The 21,986-nt window shown below is 50.2% G+C and overlaps 1 protein-coding gene across 8 annotated transcripts in view; it reads left to right on the forward strand.

The window, feature by feature from the left end:
• Nucleotides 1-21,986, forward strand: part of FLNC (filamin C) — a 115,383-nt gene that overhangs the window by 31,975 nt on the left and 61,422 nt on the right. For 4 of the 8 annotated variants that reach the window (XM_077935393.1, XM_077935390.1, XM_077935391.1 and 1 more), the window contains exons 2-9: nucleotides 2,259-2,507; nucleotides 9,489-9,586; nucleotides 10,163-10,313; nucleotides 11,833-11,951; nucleotides 12,675-12,752; nucleotides 13,911-14,073; nucleotides 15,658-15,858; nucleotides 17,900-18,025. In XM_077935393.1, coding sequence (XP_077791519.1) covers nucleotides 2,259-2,507; nucleotides 9,489-9,586; nucleotides 10,163-10,313; nucleotides 11,833-11,951; nucleotides 12,675-12,752; nucleotides 13,911-14,073; nucleotides 15,658-15,858; nucleotides 17,900-18,025 — 1,185 coding nt within the window. The remainder of the gene's footprint in view (nucleotides 1-2,258; nucleotides 2,508-9,488; nucleotides 9,587-10,162; nucleotides 10,314-11,832; nucleotides 11,952-12,674; nucleotides 12,753-13,910; nucleotides 14,074-15,657; nucleotides 15,859-17,899; nucleotides 18,026-21,986) is intronic. The other 4 variants (XM_028747767.2, XM_077935396.1, XM_077935392.1 and 1 more) reach the window with 1 other exon arrangement.

Here is a 21,986-nt window from a genome sequence, read left to right on the forward strand (position 1 = left end):
GCACACGTGCAGACGCGGGTTGCGTTTGCTTCTGGTTGCGAACAGGGCTCCGGAACGGATCCCGTTTGTATCCAGAGGTACCACTGTATACCTGAAGGAGCATCTCATCATTCTGCCCAGACACTGAGGTCCAACTCCGAGGGTCTTCTGGCAGTTCCCTCCCTGTGAGAAATGAAGTTACAGGGAACCAGGCAGAGGGCCTTCTCGGTGGTGGCACCCGCCCTGTGGAGAGCCCTCCCATCAGATGTCAAGGAAATAAACAACTATCTGACTTTTAGAAGACATCTGAAGGCAGCCCTGTTTAGGGAAGGTTTTGATATCTGATGAATTATTGTATTTTAATATTTTGCTGGAAGCCATGCAGCCAGATGGGTGGGGTATAAATAAATTAATAATAATAATAATAATAATAATAATAATAATAATAATAATAATAATAAAAGGTTCAGAAAAGTTCCATCAATATGATCTGGGATGGTGGTAGTGGAGAGAGGCCCCTTTGATGAAAGGTTGCAGACTTTTTAGTTTAGAGAAAAGGTGAGGAAACACGATGTCACAGAGAAAGTGGATACAGGAGAGTTTTTCTCCTCTCGTTTCACTGGAAATCTTCAAAACATGGCATGGTTAAAATGCAGAACTCCCTCCCACATTAGGCAGTGATCATCATCCATTTGAGCAGCCTTAAAAGAGGATTAGACAAATACATGCCCGCTAGCCATGCTTCTGAATGCCAGTTGCAGGGAACCACAAGAAGGGAAATTGCCCTCAGGATCGAATCCTGCTTATGGGTTTGCTGCGGGCAACTGTTCAGCCACCGGTAGCGAACAGGATGCAGGAATAGATGGGCAGCTGGCCTGATCCAGCAGCGTCTTCTTACCCTCTCACCTTCGTGCAGATTTGAAAATAAGGGATCAGCAGTCAAAATAAGGGATTTTGGCTTAGCTTATACCGTCGTCCTGGTGCAAGGAGTTCCATTGGCCCTTCCCTGCCCAAGAGAGAAGGAGGGAGGGAGAGAGACTCTCGCCCACACCGCCCGCGAGCCTGGCATGAGGTGCTTGTGGCGCTGCTGCGGCCGCTGAAGTGCCGCCCTTCTGCGTCTCTCCCCATCCCCTCCTCTTCCTCCTCCCTCAGGCCGCCTCCTCAGCTGCCACCACCGCTGCCGCCTCTGGGCTCACGGGCGGCGTGGGCGAGAGTCTCTCTCTCTCTCCCTCCCCCCCCCTCGGGCGGGGAAGGGTCGATGGAACTGCTTGTGCCAGGACGACGGTGCCAGTGCACGCTCTCTCGCGCGGCGGAGGACACTGAGCCGCTGCTTCCCTCCTGAGCTGGGTGAGCATGAAACCCGGGAAATTTAAGGGACATCATCAATAAGGGACAGCAGCGGGACATGGCACTGGGATAAGGGAGTTTCCCACCAAATAAGGGACTGTTGACAGCTATGCCTTCGTAACGCCGGATGCTTCTGGTACACCTAGAGATGCTGAATGCGGTCCATCGCAGCGCATTGCCACAGCTCATGTTTGTTATGAAGCGGAGGAGAGATTGCTAAGGAAATGGGAAACTGTCTTGCCCTCCGTACGGAGTGTTTATGGAAAGATTGAGCTTGGAGGGAAAGGCTTCGGCGCAGTATCGCATTGTTGTTCCCAGGAACGGCTCGAAAATGTGTCAGAGACTCCTAGGGCATTGGGGACGGGATTTCCCTGCAACCTCTTCACCCCCGCTTCTCAATCCTCAGCCTTCCTGCCGCACATAGCAACCCAGCGCACACACAAAACGTGTTCCCAGCCTTTCCTGGGAAGAAGCCAAGTTATAGGGAACCAGGCAGAGGGCCTTCTCGGTAGTGGCACCCGCCCTGTGGAACGCCCTCCCACCATATGTCAAAGAGAAAAATAACTACCGAACTTTTAGAAGACATCTGAAGGCAGCCCTGTTTAGGGAAGCTTTTAATGTTTAATAGGTTATTGTATTTTAGTGTTTTGTTGGAAGCCGCCCAGAGTGGCTGGGGAAACCCAGCCAGATGGGCAGGGTATAAATAAAAAATTATTATTATTATTATTATTATTATTATTATTATTATTATTAATTTTCTGAAAGCAGCCCTGCGCCGGGACAATTTTAACGTGTCGAGTGGGGTTAGATTTGTGGGGCGCAAAAAACAATTCACATTATTAGAATTATTCTACAGATATTTTTTAAAAACCACGCAAAGTGCTCCTTGCCTTGTTGTTAACCCTTTCCCTCTCGGCCTTTCCTCCCGACAGACAGCAAGGCCATCGTGGACGGGAACCTCAAGCTGATTCTGGGCTTGATATGGACCCTGATCCTGCACTATTCCATCTCGATGCCCATGTGGGAAGACGAGGACGAGGAGGACGCCAAGAAGCAGACCCCCAAACAGCGGCTCCTGGGCTGGATCCAGAACAAGGTCCCTCAACTGCCCATCACCAACTTCAATCGCGACTGGCAGGACGGCAAGGCACTGGGAGCCCTGGTGGACAACTGCGCTCCCGGTGAGTAGGGAAAATAAGCCACCAGATGGTGACTCTGGGCTTTGGTGTTCCTCATGCCTGGGTCCCTGGGTGGACTACAAATCCCATCGTCCAGTGGGCTAAGCTGGCTGTGGACGATGGGAGTTGTAGTCCACCCACACCGGGGGGGACCCAGGAGCAAAGAACGCTACTTAGCTCTGTAATGTCAGTGAAGCAGCTCTCCAGGGGTTTCAGAGAGGAGATGTTTCCAGCCCTGTGTAATAAACAAAAACCTGCCCTTATTCCCAAATGGGGGACACAAGAGCCCTTATAGAGTCCTTTGTAGGTTCCCTATTGGTAGGAGAAAATAACAGGGGCCAACCAGAGAATATTGAGAAGCAAAGCAGCCAGTAAGCCTGATCTTTATTGATCTGTTGCAACAGGGTGCTCCCCTCACACACAGGAAAGGAGGAGGACCCAGAACCCAGGTGTGCCCGCCCTTATATAGATATTTTAAATTCCCTGCCCTGGAGTCCAAGACCACCCTCCAGAAACATCATACCTACATCACAGAAAAGGCGGTCTACAACAGAAATCTGAGTGCGTTGTTTACCTCCTGTCTGGCAGGTTACCCGTTAATGCTTACTTGATTGGATACCCTGGGGAGCCTGGCCAGTCTTTCGTAATGACAAATACTTAGTTCCTGAGCCAGGTCACAGGCTCGCCCTATTCATACACAGACATACCCTTAAGACAGGATTTGTGAAGGAAAAGACAATGGGGAGGATTTTCCATTTTCCCTTGACTTTGCAGAGAAAACATTTGGTCAGTTTGGGAGCCAAAATGACTAAGCCGCTTTTGGCGAACTAGAGCAGCGCATGGAAACGCCGCTTACCTTCCCGCTGGAGCAGTACCTATTTATCTACTTGCACTGGTGTGCTTTTGAACAGCTAGGTTGGCAGGAGCAGGGACCGAGCAACGGGAGCTCACCCCGTCGTAGGGATTCGAACCGCCGACCTTCTGATCAGCAAGTCCTAGGCTCTGTGGTTTAACCCACAGCGCCACCTCATCAAGTGTAACAAAAGAGATATTTACATTTCCCTGTTTCCCAGCCAAGTTAATCCCACCCTTTTGTCTTCATCTGGGTCTGTTATTTCTGGAATGGCTACCTGTCTGGCACTCAGGTATCAGGATGCCAGGGATTATCACTCAGGCAGAGGGGCTGCTGAGTAGCTGAGCTCACATGTCTATATGAATTTCTGAAGTTTTCCCAGTGAGCCAGTACATAGAGACATTGATCAGTGAATTGGTACATTTGGTATCGTGCAGCAAAGGCCCTTTGAATAGAATGCAAGAAACTGTGATGAAGTGTTTTGTGGGGACAAATCACAAAAGTCACAAAAGTGATTGTGCTGATTTTGGTAGTGGGCTGCATGTGCATGATATCTGCTGGAGGGGCAACCCCCACCCAATCCTATACATAAATTCTTGCAACACTCCGAATATCCAATACTGTATAGAAAACTATACATAAATTCCTGCAACAGGTTTCAGTGGCGGGGCTAAAACCTTTGCACCAGGATTGCCGAATTAGGATTATTTATGTTGCAGTCTTGGCGTCCTCCAGCTCTCTGGGACTGCAGCTGCCTAGCGCCGGCCGGTTGTTGGGAGTTCTAGTTGGGAGTTGTAGTTCAGAAAAGCTGGAGGGCGCCCGGTTGAGGAAATCCGCCTTCTCCCGTGTCTCCTCTTGGGCTGGTTTTGCTGTGGAGCTCATCTCCTCTTCCAGGACTCATCAGCCTAAACACTTCTGTCTCGGATTTATGGCTGGGGGGCGGGGAAGGGAATCTACCCTCCGCTCAGGAAAAGAAAGCCAAATTTGGGCAAACTTAGAGGTCTGGATGGACTTGCTTGGCAGTGGGAGACCTTGGCTTGTTTGTGGGTTATGTATCTCGCCGTGTAGAGGGGTCTGACGTGGACTGTAGCCTCCATAATGTTCAGAATTTAAATCCCCCCTCCATTTATTTTTATTTTTACATCTGTGGAATTAAGGCAAGATTTCTCCACAGGCAAACCTTGCTTAGCAACATCCATGTAGCTTTTGACAAGCCACAGATCTATTTCGCTCTATTCAGTGATATCCAACTCAGAGCAAACCCACTGAAATGAATGGACCTAATTTAGTGACGGTGGTCAAGTTCAATAGGCCTACTCTGAGTAAAGTCTAGTTTGCTACCCATCACCAGTGTGGCTTTTGACGAGCCACAGGTCTTACCACCGCAGATACGGCTCACCCACCATGCGCTGCCACGCCATGGAGTTGTGGGGCAGAGCTGCAGCCTAATAATAATAATAATAATAATAATAATAATAATAATAATAATAATAATATAATATATGCTGCCCATCTGACTGACTTGTCATAAGCACGTGCCGCACACATTTAAAGTGCATGGTTTTGCCCAAAGGATCATGGGAACTGTAGTTTGCTAAGGGTGCTTGGAGCCCTGCGAGGAAAAACTACAGTTCCCACGATTCTTTGGGGCATAGCTGTCAACGTTTTCCTTTTTTTAAAGGGAAATTCCCTGATTCCGAATAGGATTCCTCACAAGAAAAGGGAAAAGTTGACAGCTGTGCTTTGGGAGGAAGTGATGTGCTTTCGACAGTGGGGTAGTGCTTAGCAGGCAAGGCCAAGGGATGATGGGAGTTGTAGTCCCAAAACATCTGGAGGGCCAAGTTTGGCCATGCCTGGCTTAGAGTGTCAGGTCAGGACCTGGGAGATCAGGGCAGGGTTTGAATCCATGCGCACCCGTGAAGTTCAGTGGGGGATTTTGGTCCAGTATAAGAAGTGCCATAAAATTTATGGACATGATTAATATGTGCGGTGTGGATCTGGGCCAGCGGGCACCGAGCCTGCTGTCAAAGAAACTGCAGGGCTAAAGCCGATGTCTTGCGGAGGGCTACTCAGAAGTAAGCCCAGCTGAGCTCACAGCAGTTTGGCCCCAGGTAAATGGGGAGCAGGAGGGACGTGGGTGGCGCTGTGGGTAAAACCTCAGCGCCTAGGACTTGCTGATCGCATGGTCGGCGGTTCGAATCCCCATGACGGGGTGCGCTCCCGTCATTCGGTCCCAGCGCCTGCCAACCTAGCAGTTCGAAAGCACCCCCAGGTGCAAGTAGATAAATAGGGACCGCTTACCAGCGGGAATGTAAACGGCGTTCCGTGTGCTGTGCTGGCTCGCCAGATGCAGCTTGTCACGCTGGCCACGTGACCCGGAAGTGTCTCCGGACAGCGCTGGCTCCCGGCCTATAGAGTGAGATGAGCGCACAACCCTAGAGTCTGGCAAGACTGGCCCGTACGGGCAGGGGTACCTTTACCTTTACCTTTAAATGGGGAGCAGGATTGCAGCCACGTTAGAGGGACTTACACCTGAGTAGACACTTATAGGATTGTTGCATTCTCAAAGGAGAGGTCCCTTTGCCCGAGAGCCACTCCCCCCCTCTGACAGCTGAAGGGACTGATTACATTGACACTTAAGGGAACGGCACTCCACGCACGGGCAGAGGCACTCTTGTCCTGGACAGGTTGCAGGGCCGAATCCTGCTGCCGTTAAAATATTGGCGGGGGTGGGTGCTTTGAGGCGCGATGAGTCCAGGTTCAAATTAAATGGAGATGGGGAGGGGGGATATCCACCTGTCCTGTCCCTTCTGAAAGCCTCAAGAGAAGACCCTGCTCCCGAGAGCTTTTGTTTCCTGCCTTGCACGGGGTTGGGCTGGATGACCTCCAGGTGTCCCACCCTCCCACATCGAGGATCATATGATTCCTTGGCACTCGCATCCTTGGCGAGGCAGGAGGGTTGAGCGATGGACGGCTGAGCACTGGGCCTGCCCGGCTGCCGAGCCAAGTTGTGCCGGGGAGTTTACCTTAACAGAAGCCGCAGCCAGGCCTTATATGTCGATTGCTTCCCTCTGGGTCTGCCTCCTTCCTTAGTTCTTGGCATACTTTCTCTCCATCTCTGGGGATCCCCCAGGCTGCTGCTCGGCTCTCCGCAAATGTTTGGCAATCCATCTGCAGCACGAATGCCTCTGCCCGTCCTCTGTGGTGTTCAAAAATGACCTCTTCCTCTCAGGGCTAGCGGCAGAATTGCTGGGCCCGGCGACTGGCGAAATTGTAGAGCTGGAGGGGGCCCCCCAGTGATCATCCATCCCAACCCCCGGCAACGGTGCCACTCTGCTGTTCAACGCAGCTGCCATGCGTCACTCCAGAAACAGTAGACAATATATACCATATATATATATGTATATGGTGTATGTGTGTGTGTGTGTGTGTGTGTATATATATATATATATATGCTTTCGTAGATTTTCACGGGTACAGGAATGCAGGTTTTGGTGTCCTCGGGTGTCTTCCCGTGTAAAAGTTGGGGTGTCTAGGCGACGTTTCGACGAGGTCTCACTCGTCATCTTCAGGCTGGTGCTTTCGGCTTCTTGTTACTGGAACAGAGCAGGATCTCAGTGTTTGAGTTCCTATAAATACTGTTGAGGAGGTGTGGTGTATAGCCTCCAATGTTCCTCTCTGCCCAGAACATTGGAGGCTATACACCACACCTCCTCAACAGTATTTATAGGAACTCAAACACTGAGATCCTGCTCTGTTCCAGTAACAAGAAGCCGAAAGCACCAGCCTGAAGATGACGAGTGAGACCTCGTCGAAACGTCGCCTAGACACCCCAACTTTTACACGGGAAGACACCCGAGGACACCAAAACCTGCATATATATATATATATATATATATATATATATATATATGGTGTATGTATGTATGTATGTGTGTGTGTGTGTGTGTGTATATATATATATATATATATATATATATATGGTGTGTGTGTGTGTGTGTGTGTATATATATATATATATTATTATTATTAAATTTTCGATTTTACAATTTAGAATACAGTCACACCTGATGTTATTTTTGCTTCATGTTACGTTCTTTCAGGTTACATCCCGTGGCGACGTCAGGGACGCGGGTGGCGCTGTGGGTTAAACCACAGAGCCTAGGACTTGCTGATCAGAAGGTCGGCAGTTCGAATCCCCGCGACGGGGTGAGCTCCCGTTGCTCTGTCCCAGCTCCTGGCAACCTAGCAGCTCAAAAGCACGTCAAAGTGCAAGTAGATAAATAGGTACCGCTCCGGGGGGAAGGTAAATGGCGTTTCCATGCGCTGCTCTGGTTTGCCAGAAGCGGCTTAGTCATGCTGGCCACATGACCCGGAAGCTGTATGCCGGCTCCCTCGGCCAATAAAGCGAGATGAGCGCCGCAACCCCAGAGTCGGTCATGACTGGACCTAATGGTCAGGGGTCCCTTTACCTTTACAGTGGTACCTTGGGTTACATACGCTTCAGGTTACATACGTTTCAGGTTACAGACTCCGCTAACTCAGAAATAGTGCTTCAGGTTAAGAATTTTGCTTCAGGACGAGAACAGAAATTGCGCAGCCGCAGCGGGAGGCCCCATTAGCTAAGAACTGTTTCAGGTTAAGTACGGACCTCTGGAACAAATTAATTACTTAACCTGAGGTACCACTGTACCTTTGCTTGGTACATTTATGAAAATTTATTATATATATAAAAGACCTCAATTCTTTTATTTTAGGGGACTAGATGGCCTTTGGGGGTCCCTCCTGTGACATCATTCCCATTGTCTGTTCCACGAACACCTGCCTCTAGCTCCTTTCTCTGCTGCAGGAGGTTGAGTCCCACAAGGGCAAACAGGGCACTGCCCCTCCAGTCACAGAATTGTGGAATTGGAATTGAAAGGGACCCCTAGGGGTCATCTAGTCCAACCCGCTTCAATGCAGGGATCTCAGCTAAAACATACACAACAGGTGGCCATGCAACCTCTGCTTAAAAACCTCCATGGAAGGTAGACAAGGATTAAGCGTAAGGTAATGGTTGCATTTTTGGGACGCGGGTGGCGCTGTGGGTAAAAGCCTCAGCGCCTAGGGCTTGCCGATTGAAAGGCAGTTCGAATCCCCGCGGCGGGGTGCGCTCCCGCTGCTCGGTCCCAGCGCCTGCCAACCTAGCAGTTCGAAAGCACCCCTAAGTGCAAGTAGATAAATAGGGACCGCTTACCAGCGGGAAGGTAAACGGCGTTTCCGTGTTCCGCGCTGGCTCGCCAGATGCAGCTTGTCACACTGGCCACGTGACCCGGAAGTGTCTGCGGACAGCGCTGCCCCCCGGCCTATAGAGTGAGATGGGCGCACAACCCTAGAGTCTGTCAAGACTGGCCCGTACGGGCAGGGGTACCTTTACCTTTACCTTATTGGTTGCATTTAGAACAGATTTATGAAAGATTTAGAAAACTTATCGATTAGAATATTTGTATGGGAAAAATACGGAATAACAGATACAAATTGGCTTAAAATGTATATAGGAAGTGCAGTGTAAGCGATGGAAGTCAATCCACAAAGTTTTATTATGGAGATATTTGTAGAATAAATTTGGAATTTGTAGAATAAATTTGGATTTTTTTTCTTTTTCATTTTTCTTTTCTTCCTCTTTTCTTTTCTGTTCTTCTTTTATATAGGTGTGCTTATCTGAAAAATATATGTATGTATGTATTTGTATGTATCTTGCTTGTATTTTGTAAAAATTATCTTAAATAAAATTGCGCAACTTAGCAGCGAAGAAGCGGGAGGCGACGCCAGGGTGTGTTGGCCCCGCCTCCAATTGACTCTGGCCCCGCCCACTCTTGGACCCCAACCATGGGCACCTTCCGCTGAGTCTTAACCGGTTCCGTGTCTTATTTCTCCCCTTTGCACTCCCTTCCTCAATCCAGTTCCGGTTCTTCTTGGCAGCCGGGGCGGCTCGCGATAAACCCTGGAGTGGATCCAGTTCCTTTCCGGCTGGATCGGGCGATCTGTGCCAAGGGTGGCCACAATGCCCCTATTGTCTCTGGCTCTCCTGGCAGGCGCCCCCAAGGCTGGCGCTGCCCGTCTGACCCTGTCTTTATCTCTCCTTCCCATAGGCCTGTGCCCAGACTGGGAGACCTGGGATCCTAACCAGCCCGTGGAGAACGCCCGTGAGGCCATGCAGCAGGCGGACGACTGGCTGGGAGTGCCCCAGGTACCACCTTGGCAAAAAAACGGGGCAATCCGAAGGGCTGGGCTCTCTGGACCAAAGCCACCCTTTCCCCTCCGCCTTTAAAAGTTGTCCGGCGGGCGGTAATCCAACCGGCGAAGCCTCTTTTTGTGCTTCACCTGTTGAATTTCTGCACATTGTGCAACAGGGAAGGGGGCGGCTTTGGCACGCCGGAGGAAAACCGCCGGTGGGGAAGGGGTGTTATTCCTCTTCGGCGGAATAACATGGCCTTTTTAGTACTGGCCCCGACTTGGTGGAACGCTCTGTCCCAAGAGACCAGGGCCCTGCGGGACTTGACATCTTTCCGCAGGGCCTGCAAGACAGAGCTGTTCCACCAGGCCTTTGGTTCGGACTCGGTCTGACCCTTATGTTTCCCTCCCCGTATGGTTTTGACTTTTAAAATGAGGCTGCATTTTAAATTGTGTTTTTTCTTTTTTCTTACTATTTTTTTTCTGAAATTTTACTGGTGTTAGCCGCCCTGAGCCCGGCTCTGGCCGGGGAGGGCGGGGTATAAATAAAATTTATCATTATGATTATTATTATGACTCCTTCTCCTTGCAGGTGATCGCCCCAGAAGAGATCGTGGACCCCAATGTGGATGAGCATTCGGTCATGACCTACCTGTCTCAGTTCCCCAAAGCCAAGCTGAAGCCGGGTGCTCCCTTGCGCTCCAAGCAACTGAACCCCAAGAAAGCCAAGGCCTACGGCCCAGGTAAGTAGCACTGGCCAAGCGGTCAAGAGGGCACTGGCCAACGGAATTACCATATTTTTCGCTCTATAGGACGCACCGGACCATAGGAGGGGGAGAACAGGAAAAAAAATTTTTCTTGTTCTCCTCCTCTAAAAAAAAGGTGCGTTCAAGGTGCGTTCACCTGAAGCCTGTGGAGCATGGTGGGAGTTCCCGCTGCGCTCTGGAGGCTTCAGGTTCCTTTCAACCTGCTCTTTGGGGCTGGCGGGGGGAAGCCTTGCCGCTGCCCTCTGAGCTTGTGGGGCTGGCGGTGGGGGGATGCGCTGCTTTCCCCCACCGCCGGCCTCAAAGATCCCTGAAGCCTTTGGAGCGCAGTGGCACCTCACGCTGCGCTCCAAAGGCTTCGGGTTCCTTTCGCTGACCCAAAGCCTTTGGAGCGCAGCGCAAGGCTTGAGGCTTCGGGGACAGCGTTTGTAGCCTCCGCAGGGCAGCGGGGTGAGGCTTTGCGCAGCCATCCCCAAGCTAGAACAGCGAGACGGAGCACTGAGCAGCACTCCGTCTCCCTATTCTGGCTTTGGGCTTAGCCGCGCAGCCTGCATTCGCTCTATAGGACACACACACATTTCCCCTTAATTTTTGGAGGGGGGAAAAGTGCGTCCTATAGAGCGAAAAATACGGTAATTGCTCTCGTCTCCACCCAACTCCCAGATGACCAGGAAAAGTCCTGCTCCTGTCACTTTAAGAAAGGGTTCAATCCAGATCAATCAACCAGAGAAGCCTTCTGTGTTCTGAAGTGAAAGAGGGGGCCTCTGGACTCTTCTTTCCATTTCACAGAATCGTAGAATGGGACCCTCAAGGGTCATCCATCCCAACCTGCTGAGATGCAGGAGTCAGAGCTGTAGAATCCCTGAAGGGAGTAATTCAGCCACTTGGGGTTTACAAATGCAAAGTGAATTAAAGGGCCCAAAGGCAAACAGACAGACAAACAGACAGACAGACAGACAAGCAAGCAAGCAAGCAAGCAAGCAAACAAACAAACAGACAAACAAACAAACAAACAAACAAACAAATCCCACTTTAAAATAAACATTAGATGGGGAAGTCCGTTGAAAAGCATGGGATGAGTGAATTGCTGAGGAAGGCAGTTAAAGAGCCCGCAAACTAATCTGGATCATAGAATTGTAGAATCGTCGAGTGGGATGGGAGGTCATGGAGTCTAATCCCGCTGTGATGCAGAAATCTCAGCTGAAACATCCGAATCAGCTCACCGTCTGATTTAATAAGCAGATCAGGCCAAAGGCTTAAACAGAGACTTGGCGAAATCAAAGTTTGCGCAAGCAGATTGGGACGAATTTTTGATCATTCGTGGAGGAGGGGGTTGGAACAGTTTTACGATTCTATGAGGATTCAGAAAAGGAGAAAATAATAATAATAATAATAATAATAATAATAATAATAATAATAATAATGAGAACTGGGGAACTGGAAAGGGATGTTGTTCCATCTTCTGTATCCTGGCTAACGTATCTGACGTTTCTTGCAGGGATCGAGCCCCACGGCAACACGGTGCTGAAACCAGCCCATTTCACAGTGGAAACCATCGAGGCAGGATTGGGAGAGGTGCTGGTCTACATCGAAGACCCCGAAGGCCACACAGAGGAGGTACTGGGCTCTGCAGCCTTCTGCTCTTCTCCTTTTTTAAAAAATACATTTTTATTGGTTTTTTTTAACATATCATTTCCAACAATCATTTAACATAACTTCTTACCTTCTACAATATTTTAGACTTGCGTCAACAACCTCTGAAGATTTTCCGTTCTTTATCGCTTGTTCTGCATTTCTTAATTTCTCTATTACTTTTAATGATCATTAACTAAGAATTCTCTTCATGTGCTTTCTTGCAATATTTCAAGTAGTCCTCCTTACAGAACTTCTTGCAGTCCTGCCAGCGTAATCTGTTCGTTACAATTGCTTTTCAAACAGTTCATATATTTACTCCAGTCTTTTAAGAATCTCTGGTCCCGCAGGTTTCGAATCCTTCCTGTTAATTTATCTAGATCTGCATAGTCCATTAATTTCATGCCTTATGCTCTTCTCCTTGCCCTCCTGAAAGCCCCTGAGTTTTGTGGGGTCCTGCGCTTGATAAAATTGAAATGGGAGGTTCTACGGGCAAAGGACTCTTGCAATACCAAGCACGGATGGGAAGCATGCAGCCCCGTCCAGCTGTTGCCGGACTACAACTCCCATAATCCTTTGCCATTTCCCACGCCAGAGTCCAGCAACAAATGGAAGGCCCTATATTGCGGGACACTGCAGTAGGGACACGGGCGAGGGTGGGTCTTCCTAGGAAATAATGTCTCCTGTTTTCATTCCTCGCCCACCCAGGCCAAAGTCGTCGCCAACAACGACAAGAACCGGACGTATTCTGTCTCCTACGTGCCAAAAGTGGCTGGCTTGCATAAGGTGAGATGCCGTCTTTGTCTGTAAGCACAGAATCAGAGAAGTTTAGAGCTGGAAGGGACCCCTGGGGTATAATAATAATAATAATAATAATAATAATAATAATAATAATAATAATATATTTATACCTCACCCATCCATTTGGGTTTCCCCAGCCACTCTGGGAGGCTCCCAACAGATTAAAAGCAGAATAAAGCATCAAACATTAAAAACTTCCCTAAACAGGGCCGCCTTCAGATGTCTTCTAAAAGTCGGATAGTTGTTTATTTCCTTGACATCGTTCCACAGGGGGGACACCACCACCGAAAAGGCCCTCTGCCTGGTTCCCTGTAACCTCACTTCTTGCAGGGAGGGAACCGCCAGAAGGCCCTTGGAGCTGGACCTCAGTGTCCGGGCAGAACGATGGGGGTGGAGACGCTCCTTCAGGTATACAGGACTGAGGCTGTTTAGGGCTTTAAAGCACCAACATTTTGAATTGTGCTCGGAAATGTACTGGGAGCCAATGTAGGTCTTTTGGGACCGGTGTTATGTGGTCTCAGCGGCCGCCCCCAGTCACCAGTCTAGCTGCCGCATTCTGGATTAATTGCAGTCAGCTTCAAAGGTAGCCCCACATAGAGCGCATTGCAGTAGTCTAAGCGGGAGATAAGCAGAGCATCCACCACTCTGGTGAGGCAGTCTGCGGGCAGGGAGGGTCTCATCCTGCGTCCCAGATGGAGCTGGTTGACGGCTGCCCTGGACACAGAATTGACCTGCACCTCCATGGACAGTTGTGAGTCCAAAATGACTCCCAGGCTGCGCACCTGGTCCTTCAGGGGCACAGTTGCCCCATTCAGGACCAGGGAGTCCCCCACACCTGCCCGCCCCCTGTCCCCCCAAAACAGTCCTTCTGTCTTGTCAGGATTCAACCTCAATCTGTTAGCCGCCATCCATCCTCCAACCGCCTCCAGGCACTCACACAGGACCTTCACTGCCTTCACTGGTTCTGATTTAGTTGTCCAACCCCACGCAATGCAGGAATTTTTCCTCGCAGGAACGTTGTTCCAAACCTTGATCGTTGTTATGCCCCTTTCTGACCTTTTGCCAGTGTGTGCCAGTCCAGGCTGGTTCCCTCCCCATACCCCAAAAATCACCCTCTCTCCCCTCCCTGCTCTCCCACCCTAGGTCACGGTCCTCTTCGCCGGGCAGAATATCGACAAGAGCCCCTTCGAAGTCAACGTGGGCATGGCCCTGGGCGATGCCAACAAGGTCTCGGCCCGGGGCCCAGGCCTGGAGCCCGTGGGCAACGTGGCTCATAAGCCTACCTACTTTGACATCTACACGGCAGGTAAGTGGCCAGGCGGATGCCTCTGAGAAGTCTCCAGGCAGCCCTGCCCGACTCAGTGCCCCCAGTACATCTGAGGTAGACTGCCCCTGAAAACGGAAGCTCCATGGCTGATTGCTGTCAATGGGCGTTTCTCCCGAGGGTTGCCAGTCTGCCAGCTCTTGACTTGAAAGTCTCCGAGTTTGCCTGTACGATGCCCCTACTGCAGGTGGCAGGGAGAGCGATTTGTCCCCCAGATGGGCAAGAGTGCCAATAATAATAATAATAATAATAATAATAATAATAATAATAATACAGTGGTACCTCTGGATGCGGGTGGTGCTGTGGGTTAAACCACAGAGCCTAGGGCTTGCCAATCAGAAGGTCGGCGGTTCGGATCCCTGCAACGGGGTGAGCTCCCGTTGTTCGGTCCCTGCTCCTGCCAACCTAGCAGTTCGAAAGCACGTCAAAGTGCAAGTAGATAAATAGGTACCGCTCCGGCGGGAAGGTAAACGGCGTTTCCGTGCGCTGCTCTGGTTTGCCAGAAGCGGCTTAGTCATGCTGGCCACATGACCCGGAAGCTGTACACCGGCTCCCTCAGCCAGTAAAGCGAGATGAGCGCCGCAACCCCAGAGTCGGCCACGACTGGACCTAATGGTCAGGGGTCCCTTTACCTTTACACCTCTGGATACGAACGGGATCCGTTCCGGAGCCCAGTTCGCACCCAGAAGCGAATGCAACCCACATCTGCACATGCGCAGGTCGTAATTCGCCCCTTCCGCTCATGCGCGTGACGTCATTTTGACTGCGCATGCGCGAGTGGCGAAACCTGATAGCAACGCGTTTGGTTACTTCCGGGTCGCCACGGAGCACGACCTGAACGCACTCAACCTGAAGCAACTTCAACCCGAGGTATGACTGTGATAATAATTATTTAAGAAGATCGTGTGTGCAGCTTGCAAGCTTCAGCTCAGCAGGAGATGGATGCAAAGAATAGCTTAGGCCAAGCATAGGCAAACTTGGCCCTTCCAGATGTTTTGGGACTACAAGTCCCATGATCCCTAGCTAACAGGACCAGTGATCAGGGGTGATGGGAGTTGTAGTCCCAAAACATCTGGCGGGCTGAGTTTGCCTATGCCTGGCTTAGACTCTGCAGGCCATCTGTTCCTCATTCCCAATTAACCTCCGTCTCCTGGGTCTTTCCCAATGACATCACCAGGGCTCTTCCCTGTGACATCACTCGGGCGACCCATAACTCTGAGATCTCAGGGTTTGTGGCGCTCCTCACTTGGCAACCCCAATATCCCAGCAGGAACTTCTTCCAAAGCCCTTTGAAGCGCGGATCGTGGGCCTCGTCGGGGGGGGGGGGGTGGCGGCCGGCCAGAAGGGTGCGGAGAGGACCATAATCTGTGGGAAGGGTGAGGGGCACCCGGCACACGATTCTTCCGACAGCCGGAGTCCTCGAACTGTAAAGTTGGAAGGGTACCCCCAGAGGTCATCTAGCTCAACCCGCTGCGAGGACACGGGTCAAACACTAGATGGAGTGGATGGTGTGTGTGTGAGGGTTGGATCCTGAGCCATGCCCCTCATGCCGCCTCTGCCCGACAGGTGCGGGGACTGGAGACGTGGGCGTGGTGATCGTGGACCCCCAGGGCCGCCGCGACACCGTGGAGGTGGTACTGGAGGACAAGGGCGACAGTATTTTCCGCTGCACTTATCACCCCGTTCTGGAGGGTCCGCACACCCTTTACGTCACCTTTGCCGGGGCTCAGATACCCAAAAGCCCCTTCACCGTCAACATCTCAGAAGGTAAGGCCGCCCAACGCTTCCTTTTCCCTTCCTTCCTTCCTTCCTTCCTTCCTTCCTTCCTTCCTTCCTTCCTTCCTTCCTTCCTTCCTTCCCCCCTCCACATTTCCATGCCTGTCTTTCGCCTCCAAAATGCCACCCTAATCACTCCCTTAACACTCAACCAGCAGAAAGAAGCCTTTGCGGTCTGAGAGCGGCGAGGTAGCGTGGGGTAGTGGTTAGAGTGTTTTGGACTAGGAGCTGGGAAAGACAAGGGTTCAAATCGCTCCCCTCTCCCCTTGGTCAGTGGGTGACCAGTCCCTGCCTCTCAGCCTAAGCTACCTACCTCACAGGGTTCTCGTGAAAATTGAAAGGGGAGTAGTCCAAGAAGGAGATAACTAGAGCATGCACCACAGGGATGGTCTCATCCTGTGTACCAGATGGAGCTGATAAACAGCTGCCCTGGACACAGAATTGACCTGCGCCTCCATGGACAGCTGTGAGTCCAAAATGACTCCCAGGCTGCACACCTGGTCCTTCAGGGGCACAGTTACCCCATTCAGGACCAGGGAGTCTTCCACACCCGCCCGCCTCCTGTCCCCCAAAAACAGTATTTCTGTCTTGTCAGGATTCAACCTCAATCTGTTAGCCACCATCCATCCTCCAACCGCCTTCAGACACTCACACAGGACCTTCACCGCCTTCACTGGTTCTGATTTGAAAGAGAGGTGTGATTGGCACATCCATTCATCAAATTGAACCTTTTATCGGCAAACTCTGCATTTTGAAGGCTCTTTGTCACCGACAGGAGTTATTCCTGGCCTCCCGCGCCAGGAATTTATCTTCATTAATTTTATTTTGGTTCCTGGGCTGAGATGGGTGGTGCCCTCCTTATTTTCCATCATTCAAGCTCTCTGTGGCATCTTGGCGGTCATTGCTCCCATCTCGGCCAAAGCATCTCGCAAAATCCCTAGCCGATATAGTGCAATATAGCCCCATTTTGCACGTTCCTAGGAAACACGCCTGCGGAAAGGTCCGGAATCTTGCGGCCAGCTCCCCTCTCTCCTTTGCACTGAAAAACAAGAATCTGACACACCAGAAATTTCCTGACAAGTACATTCCCCTGGGCACACAGCTGAGCTTTGCTCTCTAGCCTTACTCCTCAATTTTCACCCCCCACCCAAAACGCTGCGTGTTTTAACCTGCAAAACCTTTGCTGTTTTGTATCCTCTTTGGGATCACTGCACAACAGCCCTGTGAGGTCGGTTCTTAGGCTGCTAGGGCCAAATTTGACTGAGCTAAATGGGACCTACTTCTGAGCCTTATGGCTTCTGTGGCCATTTTACAGATCTGCAAACTGAGTCCGAAGGACAGTGACTTTCCCAAGGTCTCCCCGCAAGTTAGCAGGCTTGAAAGCTCTTCCCCTCTTAATCCTGGCTATTTGGGGACAGGGTGTGGTTCCTTCCTGGGAAGTGAACACACTCTGTGCAAGCTCAGAGGCAGATGTCTGACTGTTCTGTGCAAGGTGGGGAACTGGATCTCCCCAGTGGGTTGAATCCAGAGCTGGCTCCCCCTTTTGACTCAAAAGTGCCCACCCCGTCAATCACCTGATTTCAGGGGATTCAACTTCAGAGGAAGAATGGGGAGTGCACTTTTAGCATGCTCCAGGTACCTCTTTTGCTACTTTTGCAGCCCCACTTTGAATTAGGGTTGCGGCTGCGAGTTGGCTTTACAGGGGTGTGTGGCTGGGGGGAAAACAGCCTTGCGGGCCAAATTAGGATGCCTGAGTTTTCGTTCTTCTTTATTGAATTTTCTTAATTGAGTTTTTACACCGCCCTAGACCCGGAGGTCACAGGACAAAATCAAAATATTAAACCCTGGTTTCCCCATGCTTGCCGTAGGTAAATGACTAGGAGATCAGCATTCCCATTACACAGATGGGCAAACTGAGGCAGTCTGTCTGCTTTTGGGGGGGAGGCTTCCAGCCGGGCCTGGGGCTCTCCCTGCTTCCTCACCCCATCAAACATCACTAACTCATCCTCTCCTTTCTCCTCGGACCCTCCAGCGCCGTTCCCCCCGCCTCCGCCCGGCGTTTCCCCCCTCCAGATCATCCCTCAGTCCGTCCGCACCCCGCCCGCCGACAAGGCCAAGAAAATCCCACCCCCCACCATGCCCAAGCCGCGCAAACCAAGTTAGTAAGAGCAGGCCTGGCGAAGCCTCGCTTGCGCCCGCGCTTCCTGGCATGAGATGGCCCGGCAATGGCATGGAACGGGCAGAGCCACCGTGTCTCGACCACCCAGACTCCTGTTTGGTTTATTTGGTTGCTTGGTTCGTGGGGTAGGGGGAGAAGCAGACTTCAGCTGCTTTGACTGTTGGCTATACCAGGCTAGAAAGCCTTCCCATATAAAGATGAATGTGCTGCCCGAAATGTTATTTTTATTCCAAACAATCCCGGTAATAAGGGGGTTGGGCTACTTCAAAGAATGGCAAAAAGTAATAACAAAGTGGCGAGGGGAAAACCGAAGAATTAAATATAAATTACTTACAGATACTAAAGAAAGAGGAGGTTTTTCTCTGCGAGATTTGAAATTATATTATGAAGCATCTTGCCTATGTTGGTTAAGGGATTGGATTTTGTTAAAAAAAATACAGATCTGGTAGATCTGGAAGGATATGAGAAAGCTTCCCCATAACCCTCAAGCAAGGGGTCCCCCCTTCTCAGCTTGGGGGTCCCAGCCCAGCAACTCTGTCAGGCTGACCCCAGTGCCTTCCTCGATCTGCCTCGGGAGTTTTGGGTTCTGCATGGCATCGTGCTGCCCCCAACCAAGCCCTGCCCCATAGCTGACCCTTTCTCATGTGCCTGTCGCTTGTGGCATGGACTTGAGGTCGTGCATTTGAGAGATGTGCCTGCACCAAAGGACCGGCATGTTCCACTTTGAGCTGCTGTGTCGCCTGCGAGCAGCAGCCTTTCCCCTAAGTGCCTCTGTGGCTTTCGCCTCCTCTGCCAGTCTAAGGGGCACCCATCCACCGTGGGATGTGATCCATGAGAGGCAGTCAAGTACAACATTCCTTGAAACGCTAGAGAAGACATGCCAGGGAATGTTTGGTCCAGCCAGTCGAAACTTCCTGTTCCTCCTGGCTGGAGCATCCTTCCTTTTGCATGTGATAGAAGGTGGGCGTGACCTTACCTGTCCAGGTAACAAAAGGAAGAGTCACGCGGCACACCTCTCTCTTTTTGACTTCTTTCTTCGTTTGACCAGCTTCTTAGCTAGGACTGCTCTGCTAGCTCTCAGTGCTAGCAGAAGCACTGGGATTATTCCCCCATATGGGGTAGATCCAATGTACATATTTGCAGCTAAGTCTGCCTTCAGGGATCCAACTGTGAACTGATGTGAGTCAACTTCTTTTATCATCTTTGAATAAGATTGTGGCGTCTTTATTCTTTTAAGAGGAATTCAAGGGAACTTAGAATAGAATAGAATAGAATAGAATAGAATAGAATAGAATAGAATAGAATAGAATAGAATAGAATAGAATAGAATAGAATAGAATTTATTATTTATACCCTGCCCATCTGGCTGGGTTTCCCCAGCCACTCTGGGTGGCTTCCAACGAAGATTAAAAATACAATAGTCTGTTAAACATTAAAAGCTTCCCTAAACAGGGCTGCCTTCAGATGTCTTCTAAAAGTCTGGTAGTTGTTGTTCTCTTTGACATCTGGTGGGAGGGCGTTCCACAGGGTGGGTGCCACCACCGAGAAGGCCCTCTGCCTGGTTCCCTGTAACTTGGCTTCTCGCAGCGAGTGAACTGCCAGAAGGCCCTTGGAGCTGGACCTCAGTGTCCGGGCAGAACGATGGGGTTAGAGACGCTCCTTACCAGGAAACTACAATTCAATCTTAGACAGACTGAATTGTATAATAGTGAGAGGCTCACACGAGCCTGCAACCAGCTATCTGCTGTGCATGTAAAAAGGGGGAATGTAAAACTCTGCTAAGTAAAGGAACTTGCTAGTGCAAGTTAGGAAGGATATTAATAATCAATATATCCTCTCCTGCCACCCTGAACATGCCCACATCCACCCTCTGACTTCCATCAGCCACTGCCAGCATGACCAACAATTTGTAAGGTGGGTTGGGAGTCCCACAGCACCTCGGGGCGCGGGGAGACCAGGTTGGCTGTTCCTGCACTAAACCATCATTTCTAACTCATTCCCCTCCATCTTCCCCTCCATCAACCCTCAATGTCCTTCTTTCCCCTCTTTCGTACCCGTAAATATCCTTTAAATGTGCTCGCCTGATACAACTGGGGAGAAGGACCCCGAACATGGTCTAGGGCTTGAGGCCATTGATCTTCAACTGGCCATTACCAGGTCGTGGCCCCGATTCTGGAGTCGTTGCAGCACGGTCAGCGTAAGGGCATGTGCTTAAAAAGTTAAGAAATGGGTGCCTGGGTGCAAGCTTGGGTTCCAGGTGAGTCCTGGATCGGAAAAAGATGGAAGATTACCAAATTAGGCCCCAGAGAAGGTGGTTTAAGCGCTCGTGATTCCCTGCAAAGCGGGTTTCTGGGGAATAATAAGGACATTAAAAGAGACTGCTGGGTCAGGCCACTAGCCCACCTAGTCCAATATCCTGTTCTCACAGTGGTCAACCAAATTCCCCAATGCGAAACCTGTGAGCAGGATCTGAACTCAAGACCCCTCTCCTCTTCTGTGATTTTCATTCAGTAGGAATTCAGAAGCATAGCCAGCACGTCTAGGAGCCATTGATAGCCCTTTCCTCCATGAATTTGTATAGTCCTCTTTTAAAGCCCTCCCAAGTCGGTCACCAACGCTGTGGCAGGGAGTTCCGCACTTTAACCTTAAACCTCCCAGCATTTAGCTTCACTGGATGTCCGTGAGTTCTGACATTATGAGAGAGGAAGGAAACCTTTTCTGGCTCCCACGATCTCCATGTTTATTTTTACGCACCACTGTGGTGCCCCTAATTACTCGCCTTGTTTCTAAGCTAATCAATCAATCAATCTTTATTACGGTCCAGAGACCCAATAAATCGTTACAAAGCAATGCACAATTCAGACAGCCTACCTCCAGGTTAAACAAGCATTTTGTTCAGAATATAGGGATCAATGGTTCTTGCAACCACCGATAAAAACTTCGCCACTGCTAATGTTCTGGCGTTTGTCCGGTCTTCCAATAGGAACCTGACATAGTGAGCCTCTGATTTTCCCAGTAAAGGTACCAGCAAGGGTAATATCAGTTCAGCCCTGGCTTGCTCGTATTTTGCACAGCGCAGCAAAATATGTTTTATAGAATCGATGTCTTGAGCACATGAGCAAAGTCTGTCCTGGTAGGGAACTCCTCTCAACCTGCCATCCAACACTGCAGAAGGAAAGGCGTTGAGTCTGGCTTTGGTGAAAAGCCTTCGATAATTTGGTATTGTCAGGTTTTTACTGCAAGGTGTTAACTTAAAGACATACCCATATTGTACTCCTACTGCCAACGGACAACAGACTGCGTGTGATCGAGATCGCAAGTCACTGTGTGCATTATCCCATAATCTTTGCTTTAACGTCTTTAGGGCGCCTTCATAACCCAGGTAATAAAGTTGGGGGGGGGGGGGTGACAGACCAATAGAGGTGGCTTTTCTAGCCATGGTTTTCTGCCATTTGCTGCCAAACTCCTCATTGGTCAGGTGTTGGTCCAAACCCTTCCCTAGAACAAGCTAAAACATCCTGTATGCTGCAACCTTTCTCCAGTTCCCGCATCCCATTGATCATTTGGGCTGCCCCTTTCTGAACCGAAACGGCTTGGTATTTTTTAGTTTCGCTTGCAAAAGTGGGTCAGTGAAGACCCCGTGGAGCTGTGTGCAGCTGACGTTGGGTACCCTTTGCGACCTACACAATTTTAAGCAGAAGGTAGAACGTGAAACCTATGCCCGATGCCTGAGAAACTCCAGCTAGAGCCATCTAAATAATAATAATAATAATTATTATTATTATTTATCTGTACCCTGCCCATCTGGCTGGGTTTCCGCAGCCACTCTGGGCGGCTTCCAACAAAAATTTAAAATACATCAAGATGTCACACGTTAAAAACTTCCCTGAACAGGGCTGCCTTCAGATGTCTTCTGAATGTCAGGTAGTTGTTTATCTCT

This window comes from Podarcis muralis, chromosome 10 (assembly GCF_964188315.1).
Source record: "Podarcis muralis chromosome 10, rPodMur119.hap1.1, whole genome shotgun sequence".
In the NCBI taxonomy this organism is placed as follows: Eukaryota; Metazoa; Chordata; class Lepidosauria; order Squamata; family Lacertidae; genus Podarcis; species Podarcis muralis.